Source organism: Balaenoptera physalus (assembly GCF_965194825.1).
Source record: "Balaenoptera physalus genome assembly, chromosome: 18".
Taxonomy (NCBI): Eukaryota; Metazoa; Chordata; class Mammalia; order Artiodactyla; family Balaenopteridae; genus Balaenoptera; species Balaenoptera physalus.
This window is the reverse complement of record NC_138899.1, coordinates 80,816,663-80,840,095: the sequence shown is the minus strand read 5'-3', so window position 1 is coordinate 80,840,095 and position 23,433 is coordinate 80,816,663. Positions and strand designations below refer to the sequence as shown.

At 41.7% G+C, this 23,433-nt stretch overlaps 1 protein-coding gene across 14 annotated transcripts in view; it reads left to right on the top strand.

Moving 5' to 3' along the window:
* The window catches only part of IFT88 (intraflagellar transport 88), an 80,906-nt gene that overhangs the window by 41,788 nt on the left and 15,685 nt on the right, over positions 1-23,433 (top strand). For 12 of the 14 annotated variants that reach the window (XM_082435105.1, XM_082435104.1, XM_082435112.1 and 9 more), the window contains 7 exons: positions 3,171-3,257; positions 5,237-5,423; positions 15,194-15,302; positions 17,335-17,485; positions 17,976-18,091; positions 19,811-19,863; positions 21,548-21,613. In XM_082435105.1, coding sequence (XP_082291231.1) covers positions 3,171-3,257; positions 5,237-5,423; positions 15,194-15,302; positions 17,335-17,485; positions 17,976-18,091; positions 19,811-19,863; positions 21,548-21,613 — 769 coding nt within the window. Of the gene's footprint in view, positions 1-3,170; positions 3,258-5,236; positions 5,424-15,193; positions 15,303-17,334; positions 17,486-17,975; positions 18,096-19,810; positions 19,864-21,547; positions 21,616-23,433 lie in introns of those variants that run through there. The other 2 variants (XR_014256195.1, XM_082435109.1) reach the window with 2 other exon arrangements.

Genomic DNA, 23,433 nt, shown 5'->3' with positions numbered 1-23,433 from the left:
ATAGAGAAAGCCATTTTCCGAGTTTTCTGTTGATACGTTTAAATGGTCTTTTTAGAAAGGTTTAACACTGTATTATCGTCTATGTTTTAAAAGTGTGTTCACTAAGGAATAAACCCGCTGATTTTTTCATATTTAAATTCATTTAACCCAAATCATATTGTTTGCTGCTTTCCTAGCTGTTCTCATTCAAAATATTTTTTGTTCCATTTGCCTATATACAATTTTAATATCAATTATTTTACTGATGTTTTAAAAATGTAATTTCTGCTTTCTTTTACATCGCTGCTTTTACTTTGTGTTTCTTTTGTTGTGTATTGTAAGTATGACGAGGTAGGTATAACACAATCTTAGTTTGGAAGGAACACTTTTAGGTTAAAAAGGATTGGATTGACGTATCTCATAATGATCATTGATATTAAGATGCTTTATTTATTTATTTTTGGCTGCATTGGGTCTTCATTGCTGCACGCGGGCTTTCTCTAGTTGCGGCGAGCGGGGGCTACTCTTCGTTGTGGTGCACTGGCTTCTCATTGTGGTGGCTTCTCTTATTGCGGAGCACGGGCTCTAGGTGTGCGGGCTTCCGTAGTTGTGGCACATGGGCTCAGTAGTTGTGGCTCATGGGCTCCAGAGCGCAGGCTCAGTAGTTGTGGCACACGGGCTTAGTTGCTCCACGGCATGTGGGATCTTCCCGGACCAGGGCTCGAACCCGTGTACCCTGCATTGGCAGGCGGATTCTTAACCACTGTGCCACCAGGGAAGCCCGAAGATGCTTCGTTTACAACTTGGCGTAATGTTGTAAATGTTTTTCAAAAAAAATGCTGAAATTGAAATCTCAGAGTATGGTTTTTTTGTGGTGATAGTGTTGTTTTGTAGCAGAGAAAGAACTCCACTAAAGCCACAGGTGGATGGGGTGAAAGCCAGTGGTGGTGGACAGACATACCCAGAGGAAAGCTGAAGCCCTTAGTGGACAGCATCAGCCAGGAAAGAAAACCAAAACGGAGATTTGTCTATTTTCCTAATTCTTCTTGGGGAAAAAAAACCCCAAACTAACAATGTTAATTTTCATTATTTGTTTTGCCATTTACAACTAAATTTTATTGTGAACTTTTATCTGTTTCGTTTATAAATTGATTTACATTATTTTACTTTTAAAAACAGAAATATTAGAGATGCATTCATGGAATGTGTAAAGAACAGTATGAAAACAGCCTATTTCAAAGCCAAAAATACCTGAGAATGTTCCTTTTTTTAGAATATTAACCTTTTCAGGATAGTTGTAGTTTAGAAGCTTAAAATTTGAAATATGTTTTTACTCTGGCCATGTTTTTAAATGAATGTTTTAAGTTCTAAATATTCTTGTTAATTCTTCTGAATAATAACTTCGGGTTGCATTGTTCTTTATGTATTGTTTGGATTCGTAGCAACCTTTTGTGGGGAGAATAGATTTGGTGTTAAATATAGTCTTAAAGTATTGTTATCGATGAGCCACAGATTAACAAATACCAGAATTTTAAGATCCAACACATTTCCTTGACTATAATGTGAATAGCTGCTTTGAAAGGAACGATATAAACTGATAGCGTTCCGTTTTTAAAAAATTACCATTGTTGTTAGTTTGCTTTCGGGTTCTGCTTTATGGATGTCAGAGATATCAGAGAACAGCCTTCTTCCCCTCTACAGTCTACTTGAGTCAGAGGATTCAATGGATATGTGAGTTATGCCTATTCACGTGCCTTATAATTAATTAATTAATTATTTTTGGCCGTGCCACACGGCTTGTGAGATCTTAGTTCCCTGACCAGAGATTGAACCCACGCCCTCAGCAGCAAAAGCGTGGAGTCCTCAACCACTGGACCTCCAGGGAAGTCCCCACTTGCCTTATATTTTAAATTAGCACATACATTTATAGTGACACAATCTGAAAGTAAAGATGAAAACATCTCAATTCTTATTCAATGTGAAATGCAGCTTATAAAGCTTAGAGGCTCAGAAGAGGAGCTGGGGGTTGGGTAGAGTTGGTGAGGTGGCTTCTGCAGGGAGTCACTTCCAGGTAAGTTTTAGGAGCTTCTTGTTATGGAAGAGCCTTCCAAGAAAGAAAGTGAGAAAGGGGGTCTCAAGATGGAGGGTATGGCGTTTGGGTTTTTCTCTTACAGAATTTACTTTGTGGGATTATAAACTAATGGTCTGGAAACTTCCAACAGTTTTCTCTCGAGTAATCAAGACCCTTTAAGAGAGCAGTTCTTTACTGCGCTATGACCGGGTGTGCAGGTCTCCTGCCCTTGGCCGCAGGGGAGTCACGTGCTCGGTGGCCCGGCGCAGGGCTCGGACCGCACGGCGTCCACCGGCTCAGGGCTCGGACCTCACGGCGTCCACCGGCTCAGGGCTCGGACCGCACGGCGTCCACCGGCTCAGGGCTCGGACCGCACGGCATCCACCGGCTCAGGGCTCGGACCTCACGGCGTCCACCGGCTCAGGGCTCGGACCTCACGGCGTCCACCGGCTCAGGGCTCGGACCGCACGGCGTCCACCGGCGCAGGGCTCGGACCGCACGGCGTCCACCGGCTCAGGGCTCTGACCGCACGGCGTCCACCGGCTCAGGGCTCTGACCGCACGGCGTCCACCGGCTCAGGGCTCGGACCATACGGGCGTCCAGCAGCAGCAGCTGCGGCCCCTGCAGAAGCTGAGCAGGGCTTTGCTTGGACACAACTGCTCCCCAGGAGCCAGCGGCCAAGCATTTTCTATTCAGTAAATATATTGTAAAGGAAGGAAGGAAAACCATGTCTTTTTCCTGTTTCTGGTACCTTTCAGTAACTTCTAGGTGGAGAACTCATCCACCTCTCATGCAAGGAGCCTGTCATCCCAAGTGTCCTGCCAGGTCGGGGCATCTCAGACTTGCCAGGGGGTAAAAATATGCTTTCCTCATGGCTTCAGAGTGTAGTTACATTTGGATCTGTATCAGGTCACTTTGTGACGCTCCCAGAATTGCTTTCTATCCCAGTTTTGAGAATTCTTTTTCACAAGTACTGATAATCAAGTGAAATTCTCATCTGTCATCTGTTTTCCTGAACACACTAATCACCCCTCTGTGCCTTCCCTGGTCTTGTCCCCAAACTTAAGCCTAAATGCTATCATATTACAAAGGTAATAACTTGCAGATATTTCATTTTTAGGCTGTAGAGACCTTAAAAATGTTTGAAAAAAAGGACAGTAGTGTGAAGAGTGCAGCTGCAACCAACCTCTCATTCCTGTATTATTTGGTGAGTTCTGCTTTTCATAACTACGTTGGTACTGTGGTATTTTTACGTTGCTGCCCAAGGAGGGGCTCTGGAGAAGCGGGGTGGAGAAGGACAGCACGGCTGGGGTGGGTCTGGGGGCCGCTTGGGTGGTGGACGTGAGTGCGAGGCCATCTCAGAAGGAGGACGGAGGGAGGACCTGTGGAGCTGATCTCCGGTGGGAAATCAGGGTTAGAGATAAAATGCGTGGTTGTCTCTGTAGAGGTTTAAGCTTTGATGATAGATGCCATGGACGGAATGATTGTCTCCCCAAAATTCATCTTTGAAGCCCTAACACCCAACGTGACTGTATTTGGAGGTGGGGAATTAGGGTTAGCTGAGGTCATGAGGGGAGCCCCCATGATGGGATTAGTGCCTTTATTAGAGGAGAAGGGGACCAGAGCCCTGTGCCCTGTGAGGACACAGCAAGGAGGCCGTCTGCAGATGTGGACGTGGGCCCTCACCAGATACCAGGCCTGCTGACCCCCTGGTCTTTGACCTCCAGCCTCCGGAACTGTGAGAAGTAGCTGTGAATTGTTGAAGCCCTGTCTCTGGTACGCAGACAGCAGGCGGTGTCTCCAGGGTGTGAGCAGAGCACAGGGCTGGGGGCTGAGGAGGCCAGAGTGCAAATCCGTGGAGGAGACAGGAAAGGAACTAGCAAAGCATGACGGCTTTGGGGGGGCAGGCATGGTGAGAGCAGAGAGGGGGCACGGGAGAACAAAGGCCCCTGAGGGGGGCGGCAGGGGAAGGCTCAGCCGATGCAGCCGATGCAGCCGAGCGAGGCTCAGCCCACCCTGCAGGACGGTCCGCTGGAGCAGGGCTGGGCCTTTGCACCTGCAGCCGCCTCGTGTTCTCCCCCCCTCCCCCTCCCCCTCCCCCTCCCCTCTCCCTCCCCTCCCCCTCCCCTCTCCCCTTCCCTTCCCCCTCCCCTCCCCTCCGTGTGCAGCTGCCCTTCCCTCCCTGGACCCTGAGGTCATCCCCTCACAGCTCTCCAGTCCCCGTCAGCAACCCGTCACTGCTCTTCTAAGTTGTGCCTGAAGCTTAATCCAAAAGACAGTGTTACACGGTTTAGTGTTTATGATGGCAGCACCCCGCTCTTAGGGAGTCCACACAGATACTTGTATGTGAATGTTCAGAGCAGCGTTATTCATAATAACCAGGAGTGGGTGGAAACAACCCAGGTGCCCATGAACTTGGTGGAGAGGTCTGTGGGACTCGGATGCCCTCTGTGGTCCACAGCCCAGCCCGGCGCGGATCTGGGTCCTCTGCAGGAGCAATAGCTGGACATGGGTGGGGAGCGAGGGCGAGCTGGGCCAGGGGTGCGAGTCTGCACCCGCCCTGCCCCTGGAGACTGGGAAGGACCTTCAGAGCGTAAGGTGCCGCCACACGTTCACATGCACGGCCACTGGACAAGGATCACGGGGGATGGGAGGTGGGAAGCAGCGCCCCTCCCTCAGCCACGCCAACGAGGCACCAGCAGTTATGTTGTGAGAGGTGGGAGGCTCTCGCGGCACAGGTGAATGCCAGCCCAGCCGCGTCCTAATCAGGCACTGGCGGTGGGGACGGAGCGGAGACGTGGGCTGTGGCGATGCGGGACCCACCGGCCATGCAGCCAGGGTGACGGGGCAGGAGGGCGGTGGGGCCTCTAGCTGGGTGGGTGCCGTGGGTGTGGGGAGCTCCCACCTGCAGTCAGTGATGGCAGGAAGGTGGGTGCTGGAGATGGAACCGCTGCTGTGGAAGTGGTGCTGGTGTCCAGACCATGGCTGTGGAGCAGTCGGTTGTAAGAAACTTCTTGACAAGTAAGACCTTTTGTGGAGTGAGTCCAGCGAGACCAAGATATGTAAAATATGTGCTTGTTTATCCTGTCTGTAATCTCGGAAAGTCCCTTTATCATGTCTGTAATCTCAGAAGAGGCAGAAGGGGTACAGTGAACTTCAAATAATTTGTATATTTTTGTACTTTAGGAGAATGAGCTCGCACAAGCCAGTAGCTATGCAGATTTAGCTGTGAACGCTGACAGATATAACCCGTCAGCTCTTACTAACAAAGGGAATACGGTTTTTGCAAATGGTGACTATGAGAAGGCAGCTGAATTCTATAAAGAGGCTCTAAGGAATGATTCTTCTTGTACTGAAGCACTTTACAATATTGGTAAGTGAAACAGGCAAAATTGCCTTCTTTTTTTTTTTTTGCTTAAAAAGCTCCAATTCACTGAGAGGAAGAGTTCCTTGCAACAAAAAGTTGAAAAGAAGACTCTTGGATTATAAACTTTTTTTTTTTTTTAAAAGAAATTCGCATTCTTATTGATTGATTGATTGATTGATTGCTGTGTTGGGTCTTCGTTTCTGTGCGAGGGCTTTCTCTAGTTGTGGCAAGCGGGGACCACTCTTCATCGCGTTGCGCGGGCCTCTCACTATCGCGGCCTCTCCTGTTGCGGAGCACAGGCTCCAGACGCGCAGGCTCAGCAATTGTGGCTCACGGGGCCCAGTTGCTCCATGGCATGTGGGATCTTCCCAGACCAGGGCTCGAACCCGTGTCCCCTGCATTAGCAGGCAGATTCTCAACCACTGCGCCACCAGGGAAGCCCCATAGACTATTTTTAATGGAATTAATGACTCAGAATCTGTACACTTGTGAGATTTGGGTAGATGTTGCCGAAATTCCCTCTAAAAAGACTTTCAGGTTCCTCCCACTGTGGTATGAGAATGTTTCCCAAATTCCTGCTAATACTGGATATTATAATTCAACTTTTGCCAAACTGATAGGTGGGGGAAAAAATCTCATTTTCTTCCTTTCTTTTCTTTTTTTTTTTTTTTTTAAATAAATTTATTTATGTTTGGCTGCGTTGGGTCTTTGTTGCTGCGCACCGGCTTTCTCTAGTTGCAGTGAGCGGGGGCTACTCTTTGTTGCGGTGCACGGGCTCTAGGTGCGTGGACTTCAGTAGTTGTGGCACACGGGCTCAGTAGTTGTGGCATGCAGGCTCAGTAGTTGTGGCGCATAGGCTTAGTTGCTCCATGACATGTGGGATCTTCCTGGACCAGGGCTTGAACCTGTGTCCACTGCATTGGCAGGTGGGCTCTTAACCACTGCACCACCAGGGAAGTCCCTTCCTTTTTAATTACAAACAATTTCAAACACAAAAAAAAAAAAGAGAGAAAAAGCATACCTCTGTACCTACCACCTATATTTAACACATTTTTACATTTTGTTATTTTTACTTCAGATTTTGTCTTTAATAAACTGTTAAAGACCTGAAGGCTCACACCACCCCATCCCTCCCCTGCCTGTCAGAGGTCACCTGACCCCCATCGTGTCCCCCCGTCATGCCCCCCGTCATGCCCCCCCATTTGTGCCCTCCCTGTTGTGTACCCCTCATCCCCCCCACCCCCACCCCATCGTGAGCTCGTGCTGTTGCAGACACGTGTTGATGCAGTGCAGGCTCATGTCTTGGCTTTTCAGTGAAGTTTCCTCTGAAGGTTTCTTCTCCTGCTTCTTTGGTTGGCTTGTTCATGTTATCCTCTCTTTCCTGTGACCATCTTTCCTCCATGTCTGATGAGCCTGGCCTTCTCGAATCTAGGAGTTTGCAGCTGAGGCTGAGTGGGACCTTCGAGGCCTGCCCACTCCCCACCATGGCGCCGTCTGTCTCGTCTGTGTCCTGGGAGTGTCCAGGCAGCTGGATCTCTCCTCCCCGGGCTGGGCTGGGTGGGACGGGAGGGGCAGGGGGCATTAGCAACTCTACCTGGCACTGAGGGGTTGGGAGAAGAGGGGTGAGTGTGGGGGCCTGGGGGCATGAGGTCACTCACCAGGCCCCCGTCCATTTGGCCTCTTCATATGTTTATTTATTTATTTATTTTTGCCTTAATCTTTTTATTTTATTTATTTATTTTTTCACACACACACACTGTATTTTATTTTTACAAGAGATAAATAGACTGACACCAAGCATTGTACATGGATGACCACAACAAAAGCAACAATGATTGCAATTACCAAACATGAAACACACTCATACTATGTCATAATATTGACATTCAGTCCAGTAATCCTCCACTGTAACAGCTCCTTTACTTTGCAGTGAAAATTGATTTGTATATTCTTTGCCTCTGAGTCCTTGTGGGATTTTTTTTTTTTTTTTTAAATTCAGACAGAAAGTCACAAAAATTATACTCATCCTCATCAGTTCACTCAGTCCCATGTAATTAATTGTTGTTTTTTTTTCATCTTGATCTTTTGTTAGCACTTTTATGAGTTCATCAGTTTTTCATCAGAGTTCTGAAAATGCTTATTCATTCAGTTCAGCAGTACAGTCAGTTACGAGAAACCTGTACTTGTCAGAGTCTTTTCCATGAATTTCTTGAATATGAAACCCTTTTATAGGAACATATTTGCAAAATCATCAGAGTACACCCAGAACTGTCTGTAAATGACAAAAGACTTAAAAATGACCACGGTAAAAGATTTGATGAAAGTTCATAATAATGCAGTTGACAAGAAAATTAGTTATTTCTGAGATATACATTTTAAAGTAATAACTAGGATTATTACTTATAACATTATACCAGAACATATAAGATTTTTAGAAATTTCATGTAATGTCTGAAACATTTATATTAACATATTTCCATACATATTTCCATACAAATACAAATATAAGATTTTTAGAAATTTCATGTAATGTCTGAAACATTTATATTAACATATTTCCATACATATTTCCATACAAATACAAATATAAGATTTTTAGAAATTTCATGTAATGTCTGAAACATTTATATTAACATATTTCCATACAAATAACCCAATGAAAGTTTAGTATTAGTTGTTTTGTTTGTTTTTTTATACTGCAGGTTCTTATTAGGCATCAATTTTATACACATCAGTGTATACATGTCAATCCCAATCGCCCAATTCAGCACACCACCATCCCCACCTCACCGCAGTTTTCCCCCCTTGGTGTCCATATGTCCATTCTCTACATCTGTGTCTCAACTTCTGCCCTGCAAACTGGCTCATCTGTACCATTTTTCTAGGTTCCACATACATGCATTAATATATGATATTTGTTTTTCTCTTTCTGACTTACTTCACTCTGTATGACAGTCTCTAGATCCATCCACGTCTCAACAAATGACTCAATTTTGTTCCTTTTTATGGCTGAGTAATATTCCATTGTATATATGTACCACAACTTCTTTATCCATTCGTCTGTTGATGGGCATTTAGGTTGCTTCCATGACCTGGCTATTGTAAATAGTGCTGCAATGAACATTCGGGTGCATGTGTCTTTTTGAATTACGGTTTTCTCTGGGTATATGCCCAGTAGTGGGATTGCTGGGTCATATGGTAATTCTATTTTTAGTTTTTTAAGGAACCTCCATATTGTTCTCCATAGTGGCTGTATCAATTTACATTCCCACCAACAGTGCAAGAGGGTTCCCTTTTCTCCACACCCTCTCCAGCATTTGTTGTTTGTAGATTTTCTGATGATGCCCATTCTAACAGGAGTGAGGTGATACCTCATTGTAGTTTTGATTTGCATTTCTCTAATAATTAGTGATGTTGAGCATCTTTTCATGTGCTTCGTGGCCGTCTGTATGTCTTCTTTGGAGAAATGTCTATTTAGGTCTTCTGCTCATTTTTGGATTGGGGTGTTTGTTTCTTTGATATTGAGCTGAATGAGCTGTTTATATATTTTGGAGATTAATCCTTTGTCTGTTGATTCATTTGCAAATATTTTCTCCCATTCTGAGGGTTGTCTTTTCGTCTTGTTTATGGTTTCCTTTGCTGTGCAAAAGCTTTGAAGTTTCATTAGGTCCCACTTGTTTATTTTTGTTTTTATTTCCATTACTCTAGGAGGTGGATCAAAAAAGATCTTGCTGTGATTTATGTCAAAGAGTGTTCTTCCTATGTTTTCCTCTAAGAGTTTTATAGTGTCCAGTCTTATATTTAGGTCTCTAATCCATTTTGAGTTTATTTTTGTGTATGGTGTTAGGGAGTATTCTAATTTCATTCTTTTACATGTAGCTGTCCAGTTTTCCCAGCACCACTTATTGAAGAGACTGTCTTTTCTCCATTGTATATCTTTGCCTCCTTTGTCATAGATTAGTTGACCATAGGTGCGTGGGTTAATCTCTGGGCTTTCTATCTTGTTCCATTGATCTATGTTTCTGTTTTTGTGCCAGTACCATATTGTCTTGATTACTGTAGCTTTGTAGTATAGTCTGAAGTCAGGGAGTCTGATTCCTCCAGCTCCATTTTTTTCCCTCAAGACTGCTTTGGCTATTCGGGGTCTTTTGTGTCTCCATACAAATTTTAAGATGATTTGTTCTAGCTCTGTAAAAAATGCCATTGGTAATTTGATAGGGATTGCATTGAATCTGTAGATTGCTTTGGGTAGTATACTCATTTTCACAATGTTGATTCTTCCAATCCGAGAACATGGTATATCTCTCCATCTGTTGGTATCATCTTTAATTTCTTTCATCAGTGTCTTATAGTTTTCTGCATACAGGTCTTTTGTCTCCCTAGGTAGGTTTATTCCTAGGTATTTTATTCTTTTTGTTGCAATGGTAAATGGGAGTGTTTCCATAATTTCTCTTTCAGATTTTTCATCATTAGTGTATAGGAATGCAAGAGATTTCTGTGCATTAATTTTGTATCCTGCAACTTTACCATATTCATTAATTAGCTCTAGCAGTTTTCTGGTGGCAGTTTTAGGATTCTCTATGTATAGTATCATGTCATCCGCAAACAGTGACAGTTTTACTTCCTCTTTTCCAATTTGTATTCCTTTTATTTCTTTTTCTTCTCTGATTGCCGTGGCTAGGACTTCCAGAACTATGTTGAATAATAGTGGTGAGAGTGGACATCCTTGTCTCGTTCCTGATCTTAGAGGAAATACTTTCAGTTTTTCACCATTGAGAATGATGTTTGCTGTGGGTTTGTCATATATGGCCTTTATTATGTTGAGGTAGGTTCCCTCTATGCCCACTTTCTGGAGAGTTTTTATCAGGAATGGGTGTTGAATTTTGTCAAAAGCTTTTTCTGCATCTATTGAGATGATCATATGGTTTTTATTCTTCAATTTGTTAATATGGTGTATCACATTGATTGATTTGCGTATATTGAAGAATCCTTGCATCCCTGGGATAAATCCCACTTGATCGTGGTGTATGATCCTTTTAATGTGTTGTTGGATTCTGTTTGCTGGTATTTTGTTGAGGATTTTTGCATCTATATTCATCAGTGATATTGGTCTGTAATTTTCTTTTTTTGTAGTGTCTTTGTCTGGTGTTGGTATCAGGGTGATGGTGGCCTCATAGAATGAGTTTGGGAGTGTTCCTTCCTCTGCAATTTTTTGGAAGAGTTTGAGAAGGATGGGTGTTAGCTCTTCTCTAAATGTTTGATAGAATTCACCTGTGAAGCCATCTGGTCCTGGACTTTTGTTTGTTGGAAGATTTTTAATCACAGTTTCAATTTCATTACTTGTGATTGGTCTGTTCATATTTTCTGTTTCTTCCTGGTTCAGTCTTGGAAGGTTATACCTTTCTAAGAATTTTTCCTTTTTTTTCAGGTTGTCCATTTTATTGGCATAAAGTTGCTTGTAGTAGTCTCTTAGGATGCCTTGTATTTCTGCGGTGTCTGTTGTAACTTCTCCTTTTTCATTTCTAATTTTATTGATTTGAGTCCTCTCCCTCTTTTTCTTGATGAGTCTGGCTAATGGTTTATCAATTTTGTTTATCTTCTCAAAGAACCAACTTTTAGTTTTATTGATCTTTGCTATTGTTTTCTTTGTTTCTATTTCATTTATTTCTGCTCTGATCTTTATGATTTCTTTCCTTCTGCTAACTTTGGGTTTTGTTTGTTCTTCTTTCTCTAGTTTCTTTAGGTGTAAGGTTAGATTGTTTACTTGAGATTTTTCTTGTTTCTTTAGGTAGGCTTGTATAGCTATAAACTTCCCTCTTAGAACTGCTTTTGCTGCATCCCATAGGTTTTGGGTCGTCGTGTTTTCATTGTCATTTGTCTCTAGGTATTTTTTATTTCCTCTTTGATTTCTTCAGTGATCTCTTGGTTATTTAGTAACGTATTGTTTAGCCTCCATGTGTTTGTCTTTTTTACGTTTTTTTCCCTGTAATTCATTTCTAATCTCATAGCGTTGTGGTCAGAAAAGATGCTTGGTATGATTTCAATTTTCTTAAATTTACTGAGGCTTGATTTGTGACCCAAGATATGATCTATCCTGGAGAATGTTCCGTGCGCACTTGAGAAGAACGTGTAATCTGCTGTTTTTGGATGGAATGTCCTATATATATCAATTAAATCTATCTGGTCTATTGTGTCATTTAAAGCTTCTGTTTCCTTATTTATTTTCATTTTGGATGATCTGTCCATTGGTGTAAGTGAAGTGTTAAAGTCCCCCACTATTATTGTGTTACTGTCGATTTCCTCTTTTATAGCTGTTAGCAGTTGCCTTATGTATTGAGGTGCTCCTATGTTGGGTGCATATATATTTATAATTGTTATATCTTCTTCTTGGATTGATCCCTGGATCATTATGTAGTGTCCTTCCTTGTCTCTTGTAACATTCTTTATTTTAAAGTCTATTTTATCTGATATGAGTATAGCTACTCCAGCTTTCTTTTGATTTCCATTTGCATGGAATATCTTTTTCCATCCCCTCACTTTCAGTCTGTATGTGTCCCTAGGTCTAAAGTGGGTCTCTTGTAGACAGCATATAAATGGGTCTTGTTTTTGTATCCATTCAGCCAGTCTATGTCTTTTGGTTGGGGCGTTTAATCCATTCACGTTTAAGGTAATTATCGATATGTATGTTCCTATGACCATTTTCTTAATTGTTTTGGGTTTGTTTTTGTAGGTCCTTTTCTTCTCTTGTGTTTCCCACTTAGAGAAGTTCCTTTAGCATTTGTTGTAGAGCTGGTTTGGTGGTGCTGAATTCTCTTAGCTTTTGCTTGTCTGTAAAGCTTTTGATTTCTCCATCAAATCTAAATGAGATCCTTGCCGGGTAGAGTAATCTTGGTTGTAGGTTCTTCCCTTTCATCACTTTAAGTATATCATGCCACTCCCTTCTGGCTTGCAGAGTTTCTGCTGAGAAATCAGCTGTTAACCTTATGGGAGTTCCCTTGTATGTTATTTGTCGTTTTTCCCTTGCTGCTTTCAATAATTTTTCTTTGTCTTTAATTTTTGCCACTTTGATTACTATGTGTCTCGGCGTGTTTCTCCTTGGGTTTATTCTATATGGGACTCTCTGCGCTTCCTGGACTTGGGTGGCTATTTCCTTTCCCATGTTAGGGAAGTTTTCGACTATAATCTCTTCAAATATTTTCTCTGGTCCTTTCTCTCTCTCTTCTCCTTCTGGGACCCCTATAATGCGAATGTTGTTGCGTTTAATGTTGTCCCAGAGGTCTCTTAGGCTGTCTTCATTTCTTTTCATTCTTTTTTCTTTAGTCTGTTCCGCAGCAGTGAATTCCACCATTCTGTCTTCCAGGTCACTTATCCGTTCTTCTGCCTCAGTTATTCTGCTATTGATTCCTTCTAGTGTAGTTTTCATTTCAGTTATTGTATTGGTCATCTCTGTTTGTTTGTTCTTTAATTCTTCTAGGTCTTTGTTAATTATTTCTTGCATCTTCTCAATCTTTGCCTCCATTCTTATTCCGAGGTCCTGGATCATCTTCACTATCATTATTCTGAATTCTTTCTCTGGAAGGTTGCCTATCTCCACTTCATTTAGTTGTTTTTCTGGGGTTTTTTCTTGTTCCTTCATCTGGTACATAGCCCTCTGCCTTTTCATCTTCTCTGTCTTTCTGTAACTGTGGTTTTTGGTCCACAGGCTGCAGGATTGTAGTTTTTCTTGCTTCTGTTGTCTACCCTCTGGTGGTTGAGGCTATCTAAGAGGCTTGATGGGAGGCTCTGGTGGTGGGTAGAGCTGACTGTTGCTGTGGCGGTCAGAGCTCAGTAAAACCTTAATCCACTTGATTGTTGATGGGTGGGGCTGGGTTCCCTCCCTGTTGCTGTGGCGTCAGAGCTCAGTAAAACCTTAATCCACTTGACTGTTGATGGGTGGGGCTGGGTTCCCTCCCTGTTGGTTGTTTTGCCTGAGGCAACCCAACACTGGAGCCTACCCGTGCTCTTTGGTGGGGTTAATGGCAGACTCTGGGAGGGCTCACGCCAAGGAGAACTTCCCAGAACCTCGGCTGCCAGTGTCCTTATCCCCACGGTGAAACAGAGCCACCACTCGCCTCTGCAGGAGACCCCCCAACACCAGCAGGTAGGTCTGGTTCAGTCTCCCCCAGGGTCACTGCTCCTTCCCCTGGGTCCCAATGCACACATTACTTTGTGTGTGCCCTCCAAGAGTGGGGTCTCTGTTTCCCCCAGTCCTGTCAAAGTCCTGCAATCAATTCCCACTAGGCTTCAAGGTCTGATTCTCTAGGAATTCCTCCTCCCGTAGCCGGACCCCCAGGTTGGGAAGCCTGACGTGGGGCTCAGAACCTTCACTCCAGTGGGTGGACTTCTGTGGTATAAGTGTTCTCCAGTCTGTGAGTCACCCACCCAGCAGTTATGGGATTTGATTTTACTCCGATTGCGCCCCTCCTACCGTCTCACTGTGGCTTCTCCTCTGTCCTTGGATGTGGGGTATCCTCCTTGGTGAAGTCCAGGTGCTTCCTGTCAATGATTGTCCAGCAGCCAGTTTTGATTCTGGTGCTCTCGCAAGAGGGAGTGAGAGCACGTCCTTCTACTCCGCCATCTTGGTTAATCCCCCTCTTCATATGTTTAAATGCCTCTCTTAGTCTGTCGCTTAAGGGAGCTTTATAATTTCTTCTGTGAAACAGAATTTTTCTATTTTTTATGTAGTCAAATTTGGTTTTTGAAAATTTGTGGCTTCATTTGTTTATTGCTTTATCAAACCCTTCCCTACCCCAAGATTACAAAATCATTTTCCTTTCATGCTTTTTTTTTTAAATTAATTAATTTATTTATGGCTGTGTTGGGTCTTCGTTTCTGTGCAAGGGCTTTCTCTAGTTGCGGCAAGCGGGGGCCACTCTTCATCGCGGTGTGCGTGCCTCTCACTATTGCGGCCTCTCTTGTTGCTGAGCACAGGCTCCAGACGCGCAGGCTCAGTAGTTGTGGCTCACGGGCCTAGTTGCTCCGTGGCATGTGGGATCTTCCCAGACCAGGGCTCGAACCCGTATCCCCTGCACTGGCAGGCAACCACTGCGCCACCAGGGAAGCCCTCCTTTCATGCTTTTATAGCTTTGTTTTTTCTATTTAGTTTTAAAATAAAAATTGAATTTATTTGAAAAAGGAATAAATTCAGGAGAGGAATGTGTGGTTTTTTTCGTCATGCATAATCACTTGTCCTGGCACTGTTTATTACTTGTCCCTTAGTCCTCCTTGAGTTTACTTATTTTTTAAAAAATATTTTATTCATTCATTCATTCATTCATAAATTCATTCATTCTTGCTGCGCCTGGTCTTAGTTGCAGCATGCATGTGGGATCTAGTTCCCCAACCAGGGATCGAACCCAGCCCCCCATCATTGGGAGCACTGACTCTTACCCACTGGACCACCAGGGAAGTCCCAGTCCTCCCTGACTTTAACTAAATTCTGTAACCCAGCCCATTTCTGAACTGTTTGTGCTGTTCTTTTAATGTTTGTCATTCCTGCTCCCCTCAACACTTCAAAACATGCACTAAAGCTTTCATGGTTTAGTGTCTGCCAAACAGTAGTGGAATTTCCTGCCCCTGCCTTGTTCCTTTTTTTTTTTTTTTGATTGTGTTCATCTTTATTTTCTCTTTTGGATGACTATTTACCTATATTTAATATTCATTCTGTTACTTTGAGAAAATTACTACCAGTACTAGTATTTATAGCTTACCTTTTTTTCTCTTTCTTCTTTTTAAAGGCCTTACCTATAAGAAGCTAAACCGGCTTGATGAAGCTTTGGACTGTTTCCTGAAACTGCACGCAATCCTAAGAAACAGCGCCCAAGTCCTTTACCAGATAGCAAATATGTATCTTATGTGAAAAACTTAAGGACAGTTATTAATTCACTCAGTTGGTGATTGAGTACCACTTATTAAATAAGCTTAACCAGTAAATTAATTGATGGGGGTATATTTTAAAACCTAACTGTCAAATTAATATGTGATGAAAATATTATTTGAGTGATCCTGTTTTAAAGGGTCATTTGCATTGTAGGAGGAATTATTTAGAAGTTGCAACTAGTACTAATTTTTAGACATAATAATTGAAGTAATTGGGTATCATGTCGAGTCCACACAAGATGTTCATTGAGCGTAAATTAGACCCTTCAGGGAATTCCCTGGCCGTCCAGTGGGTAGGACTCCTCGCTCTCACTGCCAGGGCCCGGATTTGATCCCGGGTCAGGGAACTTAAGACCCTGCAAGCCGTGTGGCGCAGCCCAAAAAAAAAAAAATAATAATGATAATGATTAAAAAATTTTAAGTATTGTCTCCTGTGCTTCTGGTAGGGTAGATAAAATTTTTTTTGATAAAAAATGTTAATTTTAGAGCAGATAGTGGCATAGTTATTTCTTTTAGCCTTTTTGTTTTGTCCAGTTCATGCCTCTGAAGGTGCCAGTGTCATGACCTGCTGGTGCCCAGTTCCCGATCAGTTTGGATCCAGTCAAGCAGTTGTGTTTGAGGCTGTTTGAATACATTTCCTGATTTTTATGTTTTTCTTATGGTATCACATTTGTCATCATTAAAACTAGAAGGCTCTTCTTTTTTTTCTTTTTTTAATAAATTTATCTATTTTATTTACTTATTTTTGGCTGCATTGGGTCTTGGTTGCTGCACGCAGGCTTTCTCTAGTTGCGGCAAACGGGGGCTACTCGTCATTGTGGTGCACGGGCTTCTCATTGTGGTGGCTTCTCTTGTTGTGGAGCGCGGGCTCTAGGTGAGCAGGCTTCAGTAGTTGTGGCACGAGGGCTCAGTAGTTGTGGTTTGTGGGCTCTAGAGCACAGGCTCAGTAGTTGTGGTGCACGGGCTTAGTTGCTCCGTGGCATGTGGGATCTTCCTGGACCAGGGCTCAAACCCGTGTCCCCTGCATTGGCAGGCGGATTCGTAACCAGTGCGCCACCAGGGAAGCCCCAAGGCTCTTCTTTTTCAGTGAAACTTTGGATTGGAATATTTTCATTTCATTAAGACAACTAATACAAAATAAATAGTAAGTAATCAATAAGTACTGGTGTGAATAAATTATTTGAGTGCATGCAGAGGACTTACTAGGCATTAAAGCTACAAAAAACTGTCTTGGGCTTGTAATGTAATTAGGGAAAACTCAATGGAAAATACATGGAAACCATTCCTTTAAAATGTTGAGCATTTAAGAGAGGTAGAATAATTGAAACATAGCATTCAGGCTTTTTTTTTTTTTTTAATTTATTTATTTATTTTTGGTTGTGTTGGGTCTTTGCTTCTGTGCGAGGGCTTTCTCTAGTTGTGGCAAGCGGGGGCCACTCTTCATCGCGGTGCGCGGGCCTCTCACTATCGCGGCCTCTCTTGTTGCGGAGCACTGGCTCCAGACGCGCAGGCTCAGTAGTTGTGGCTCACGGGCCCAGCTGCTCCGCGGCATGTGGGATCTTCCCAGACCAGGGCTCGAACCTGTGTCCCCTGCATTGGCAGGCAGATTCTCAACCACTGCGCCACCAGGGAAGCCCCTCAGGCATTTTTTTTAAGGACAAATTTTGGACAAAACTTTGAATAAAACAGCACACTATTAATTCTACTAGAAATTTGGCAGTTGATCTTAGTGGGTAGTAATGAAGTAAAAGGAAAAGCAAGGTGTGTGTGTGTATATATATATATGTCCCATATATATATATATATATATATGGGACAAAAGTGTTATTGCCAGTATGACCGTTTTTCATCCTCATCCCTGACGAAATCCAGAGTAAACAGTATTAAGTAGCACATTAGTACAGACTAGGAAATATTTTTATGAAATGTTGGTTTTAGGTTTGCTTATTGATCAGTGAATTTAGAAAAATTGTGTTATCCTTCATTGAAATTGTCTAAGATACGAATTAATGGAAGATCCCAATCAAGCTATGGAATGGTTAATGCAGTTGATCAGTGTTGTTCCAACTGACTCCAGAGCTTTGTCGAAACTGGGAGGACTATATGACAGTGAGGGGGATAAATCCCAAGCATTCCAGTATTACTATGAGGTGGGTGTGCAGACTTGCCTTCCTTCTGCTTTTTAGCCTTTTATGAATTGTTATAAAAAAGACAGCAGGCCTTTTAATTTTTAAAAATTATAAATGCTTATTAGCTTTTAAATAAATAATGATTTAAAATAAAACATTTGTGGAATATAAAGTTAGTTTTTGATTATTTTAATAAAAAGTAAAAGGTACCAATGCATTTTTCTTTTGAAGGATGATTTAATCCCTTTTGAGTCTATTGCATATTTAATTTGACTCGGATCATATATCAGTACATCAAAAAGATATTTATAGATAATTGAAAAATGTGTCAAACAAATCTTAAGTTTTCCAAATCTTACATAGTTTCAAAACTTCAACAGTGCTTGTGACAGCTCATACTTTTTAAGTAAGAAATGCCACACTGTATAACTTAATCCAGCCTGTGGGGAAGATGTTGGGGAGTGAACTGTGCGTTGTGACTGAAGTTCTTTTGTCACACCTCCCTTTCCAGTCGTATAGGTATTTCCCGTCCAATATTGAAGTCATCGAATGGCTCGGGGCCTATTACATCGACACCCAGTTTTGTGAAAAAGCCATTCAGTACTTTGAAAGAGCTTCTCTTATACAGTAGGTAACTGTTACGATTTTATGTTTAGTTAAATGTCTACAATCTGATAGACGTACTGAGTTCATGAGCAGTTATTAGTGAACATTCAGGCATCATTTCGATTTTCTTGTGTTGTGTTTCATTTGACTTGGTCTTTATTATGATAAATATATTTCCTTTTTATGCAAATGTTTTAAAAAATACCTTCAAGGTACTTTTCTGTGTGTATTTTTCTTTTTCACATCTCAGTAAACAAGTATTATTTCTTTATCAATCAGAAAATGACTATCTCAGTCCAAAGACAAAGTTTCATTTCTGAAAGAGTCCTAATTGAAATGTTTCATTGGTCTCAATTTGTAATTGATATACATTATATATTAAAAATCAGGACTTCCCTGGTGGCGCAGTGGTTAAGAATCCGCCTACCAATGCAGGGGACACGGGTTCAAGCCCTGGTCTGGGAAGATCCCACATGCCACGGAGCAGCTAAGCCCGTGTGCCACAACTACTGAGCCTGCACTCTAGAGCCTGCGAGCCACAACTACTGAAGCCCGTACGCCTAGAGCCCATGCTCTGCAACAAGAGAAGCCACCTCATTGAGAAGCCCGCGCACCGCAACAAAGAGTAGCCCCCGCTCGCTGCAATTAGAGAAAGCCTGTGTGCAGCAACAAAGACCTAACGCAGCCAAAATTAAATAAATAAATGAATTTATTTTAAAAAAAAAAAAGAAAGAAAGCAGGAATAGCAATATTAACTTCAGACAGAACAGAAATCAAAGTGAGGAAACTTATAAAAAAAAAACTCTTAAAAATGTCTTTAAATTCATATCAGAATGTTTTATTCATTATTCAAAAATAACTGGGATATATCATGTTGTGTTTTGTATTTGGCCAAATTGAATTTTAACATTAGATGTGGGGAGAGGGGAGCAGAGAGGGATAAGGTAGGGGTAAGGGATTACAAGGTACAAACTACTATGTATAAAATAAATAAGATACAAGGATGTATTGTGCAGCACAGGAAGTATAGCCAATATTTTATAATAACTATAAATGGAGTATAATCTATAAAAATTTTGAATCACTGTGTTGTACACTTGAAACTAATACTGTAAATCAACTATACCTCAATTTGAAAAAAGAAGTGAGGAGAGCATTAAATTATTCCCTAGTCTTTTATTCCTTCAAATTTTGTTTTTCTCAGAAATTTTTAGTAGTAGTCTTTAGAAATTCTGGTCATGTTTATTTTAGAAAAGAAATTCATTTCTTTTTAAGGGACAAAAAAGAAAATAGATTTCTTTTTTACTTTCTTTTTAGTTTAAGTCTAATTGTTCAAACACAAGGTCAAAAATTGCCTCTTGGATACTAAATTTGCAGGCCTAAGCCTAGGTTTCTAAGCCTTAGGTACTAAGTATAAGATATGGCAAAGGTAATAAAAATGTTTAAAATAGAATGCTGTGGTCTTTACCCAGACTGGTGAGGTGGTTCTTATAAGAATGTCTAAATAAAGGTGTGAGTTAATTGAAGGACTCTAAATTTAAATTTCCTAATATAAATTTGACAGATAATAATGAAGGAAATTGTATATATGCTATTTTTAATAATAAAGATGATCTAATCAAATGTCAAAAAGTAATTGAAAGATAGTACAGATATGTAGCTTAGCTTTATAAAACTGTTTGGCCATCACAGATTATTTTTGTTTCATCTCTAATTTCACATAATTTATTTCTTTTACAGGCCCACACAAGTGAAATGGCAGCTGATGGTAGCTAGTTGTTTTAGAAGAAGTGGTAAATGCTTTAATTTTATTCACTTTAATATGTGTTGCTTGCTTCTATCTTTTAGGTAATTATGCATATAAATGTGTTCCTATTGTAGATTTATTTATTAAGATTAACTTTTGATAAGTACACATATCAAGCATTATATGAAAGACACAGTGGTTACTATGTACAGATAAAAGTTACGTTTACTAACCCGCATCCCCTGCATTGGAAGCAGGGAGTCTTGACCACTGGGCCGCCAGGGAAGTCCCATCTAGTCACCTCATTCTAAACATCCTGTGTGCTCTGCCCAATGTGTGAGCCTCTCTCACACCTGAAAAGCTGAGGAGAGCCCAGAACTGGGGCCGCAGGACTTGATTTTGTACAGCAGATGTCACTAGTCATCCTGGTTGTGTTTTCAGTGACTGTCTTTATCCTGTCCTGTGCTGCTGGCGTGTTCTGCAGTGTCAGTGTGTTAATGGTTTGGGACTAGCCATGAAGTGAATGATACTGTTAAAATATCAAGATTAAGCAGGAGATAAATGTTAACACTGTGGTTAAAATGTTTAGTGTAGTTAAAATAACATGCTAATGTAGTTAAGTGTGAAGAATGCAGTCCCTCTTATAGAGCAAACAGATGTCCAGGAGGAGAACTCCCTTACCCAGGGAAGCGTGAGCTGTGACCACCGGCAGCGGTCCCCGCCGTTTCTTAGGGCCCTCTGTCCGCCTCCAAGAGCACCTCAGGTGGCAGCGGGACACAGGTGCGGTGTGGCCTCAAGTCATTTTGCGGGTTGGTCTCTAATGTTACCGTGTTTCCTGTTGGCGGAAAGACCTCGCTGTATACACATTTTATTTACGTCAGGGCGAGTCTGAGTTGCCTGCGTGCGTTTAGCGCCTGTCCTGTGACGCGTGCGCACGCGCGCGCGTGTGTGTGTGTGTGCGCGCGTGTGTGTGTGTTCCTCGGGTTTGAGCGCTGAAGCGCAGGCGAGGAGAAGAGCAGCCACCTTAGCCGGCCCGGCCGTGCTCTGGGTGCTCCGGTCTCCGTCTTGTTCAGCCTCCACCCCGACGCTGAGGCCGGCGGGCCACCCCCTTGTACAGGAGGCCCAGACGTAAGGGCATAACTCTTTCCTGAGATTCTAGCAAAGGTCTTTGATCCAAAATTCGTTTTTCCTATTCTTTGCTGCCATGTGAAGCTAAATTATTTTATTACAAAACAAAATGCTTTCTGTAAACTTTTTAATGTTTGAAAATAAAAACTGCAAAACAAGTTATTTTTCATCTTTTCCAAGTGAATAACGTTGAAATTAATGTTATTACTTCGTTTATTTTAAGAAGTAGAACTAAGTTTCAACCATTTACTTCCGCTCTACCCCTTTTTCAGATTTATTTTATCTGTACATTTTCTTCCAGCAGTTATATTGAGGGACCTCCCTGGCGGTCCAGGTGTTAGGACTCCACGCTTCCACCGCATGGGGCACAGGTTTGATCCCTGGTCGGGGAACTAAGATCCCACATGCTGCACTGCCAAAACAAACAAACAAAAAACAGAAGTTATATTGGGAATGGTTATTTATGCCTATGGCAAACATGAAAGTCATCCTTCTAAACCAATGAAATGGTGCCAGCATATTGAATTTAAATTAGTATTTTGCTAAATCCTGTTAATTTCTATAATCTGCTAGTATGTTTGTTTTTTCTCCTTCACTTATAGGTAACTACCAAAAAGCATTAGATACTTACAAAGATATTCACAGAAAATTTCCAGAAAATGTTGAATGTAAGTGAGACTACATTTTGTAACTTTGAAAGTATAGGTTCTCACATTTTATGTCCTAATATGTAATAATTACCTTTGCTACAGTAATTGCATACATAGATACCAACCTATAATTTGTGGTACATATGTTTAAATATGTGGTTATAGGATCAGAAAATTTGACTATGCAAGTACACATTTTTATAGAATTTAATTGTTGACGGATTTAAATATACCACTGAATTCTCTTCAGTAGTAAACAGATCTATATTTCAAAGCTTTATGAAATTTTAAGAATAAATTTTGGTTTATTATTTTTTAAAGTTCATAAACTGTGGTATTTTATAGAAAAGGCATTTTATTTCTTTAAAAAAATTCTTTTTTATAAATTTATTTATTTTATTTTATCTTTGGCTGCGTTGAGTCTTCGTTGCTGCACGCAGGCTTTCTCTAGTTGCGGCGAGTAGGGGCTACTCTTCGTTGTGGTGCGTGGGCTTCTCATTGCAGTGGCTTCTCGTTGCGGAGCACGGCCTTCTCATTGCAGTGGCTTCTCGTTGCGGAGCACGGTCTCTAGGCGCGCAGGCTTCAGTAGTTGTGGCATGTGGGCTCAGTAATTGTGGCTCGCGGGCTCTAGAACGCAGGCTCAGTAGTTGTGGTGCACGGGCTTAGTTGCTCCGCGGCATGTGTGATCTTCCCGAGCCAGGGATCGAACCTGTGTCCCCTGCATTGGCAGGTGGATTCTCAACCACTGTGCCACCAGGAATGCCCTAGAAAAGGCATTTTAAACCATCCGTTTAATTATAACTTTTTGAGACTGAAAAAATACCTTTAGAGTTTATGATAATAGAACATTAATAATCTTGCTGATACTGGTGGCAGATTAATTTTAAAACATTATATGTAACTTATTTCCCTTTTATAAAGTTGGCTTTGTATAAAATATTCATTTCTTCCAGTCTTATTGCACAGTAGATTTGATGCAACTTGAAGTAACAGTGTTACAGTAACAGCAACAAGATCAGGATCCGGAAGAGTACAAAATAACCACATTCATAGGTCTCACATTCTCACTAAACTATACATGGCCCCGAGTAGCTTTGTGACTAAAGGAGGAGAGCAGATACAGTTGGTTTTATAATCTGTACTATTTATAAGGAAATAAAAAGTAGTTCCTTGGGAAGAAGAAAATCCTTTCAACTCTTCAGTCGTGTCGAGACACAGAGGAGAGTAGATAAAAGGTCACTGGAAGACGTCATAGCTCCTAGCTTTACTAACATCCCTCCAACAAATAAAATCATGTGTTTGAAAAGACCATTTTGAATGTTGTCCTTCAGTGACCGTGCACACAAAACAGCACATTTCAGTGAAAACAGGTCTTTTCTGGGCCACGTTTTCAGTGGCGCAGCCTGGTCCGGGGGTTAGACGTGCTGCATGTTCCTTCAGTAATATTTTTCTCAATTTGACTTCTGTGAAAGCAGAGAGCTCAGAATTATGGCCTTTGCTAAGAGCCTAAGGGTGAGGAGTTTTGTAATGCTGGTCCGATGTGGGTCCGTTAGCTCACAGCAGTTTCCAAATGCCAGTCAGAAAACAGGATACATGGGAATTACTTGTAAAACCTGTAAAAACTACAAATCTGTAGCCCAACCTACAGAGATTCTCATTCATGTTTGCAGTGGACCCAGATATCTGATTTTTCATATTTCTTTTTTTTTTTCTCATCTATTTATTTTCCTATTTCTTTTTTAACAGCTTTTAATGTGATTCTTAACTTCAGTCACATTGGGGAACTGATACTTTAGAGATTAAATGAGAGCAGTAATAGCTTTTGGGGAGTGGAAACC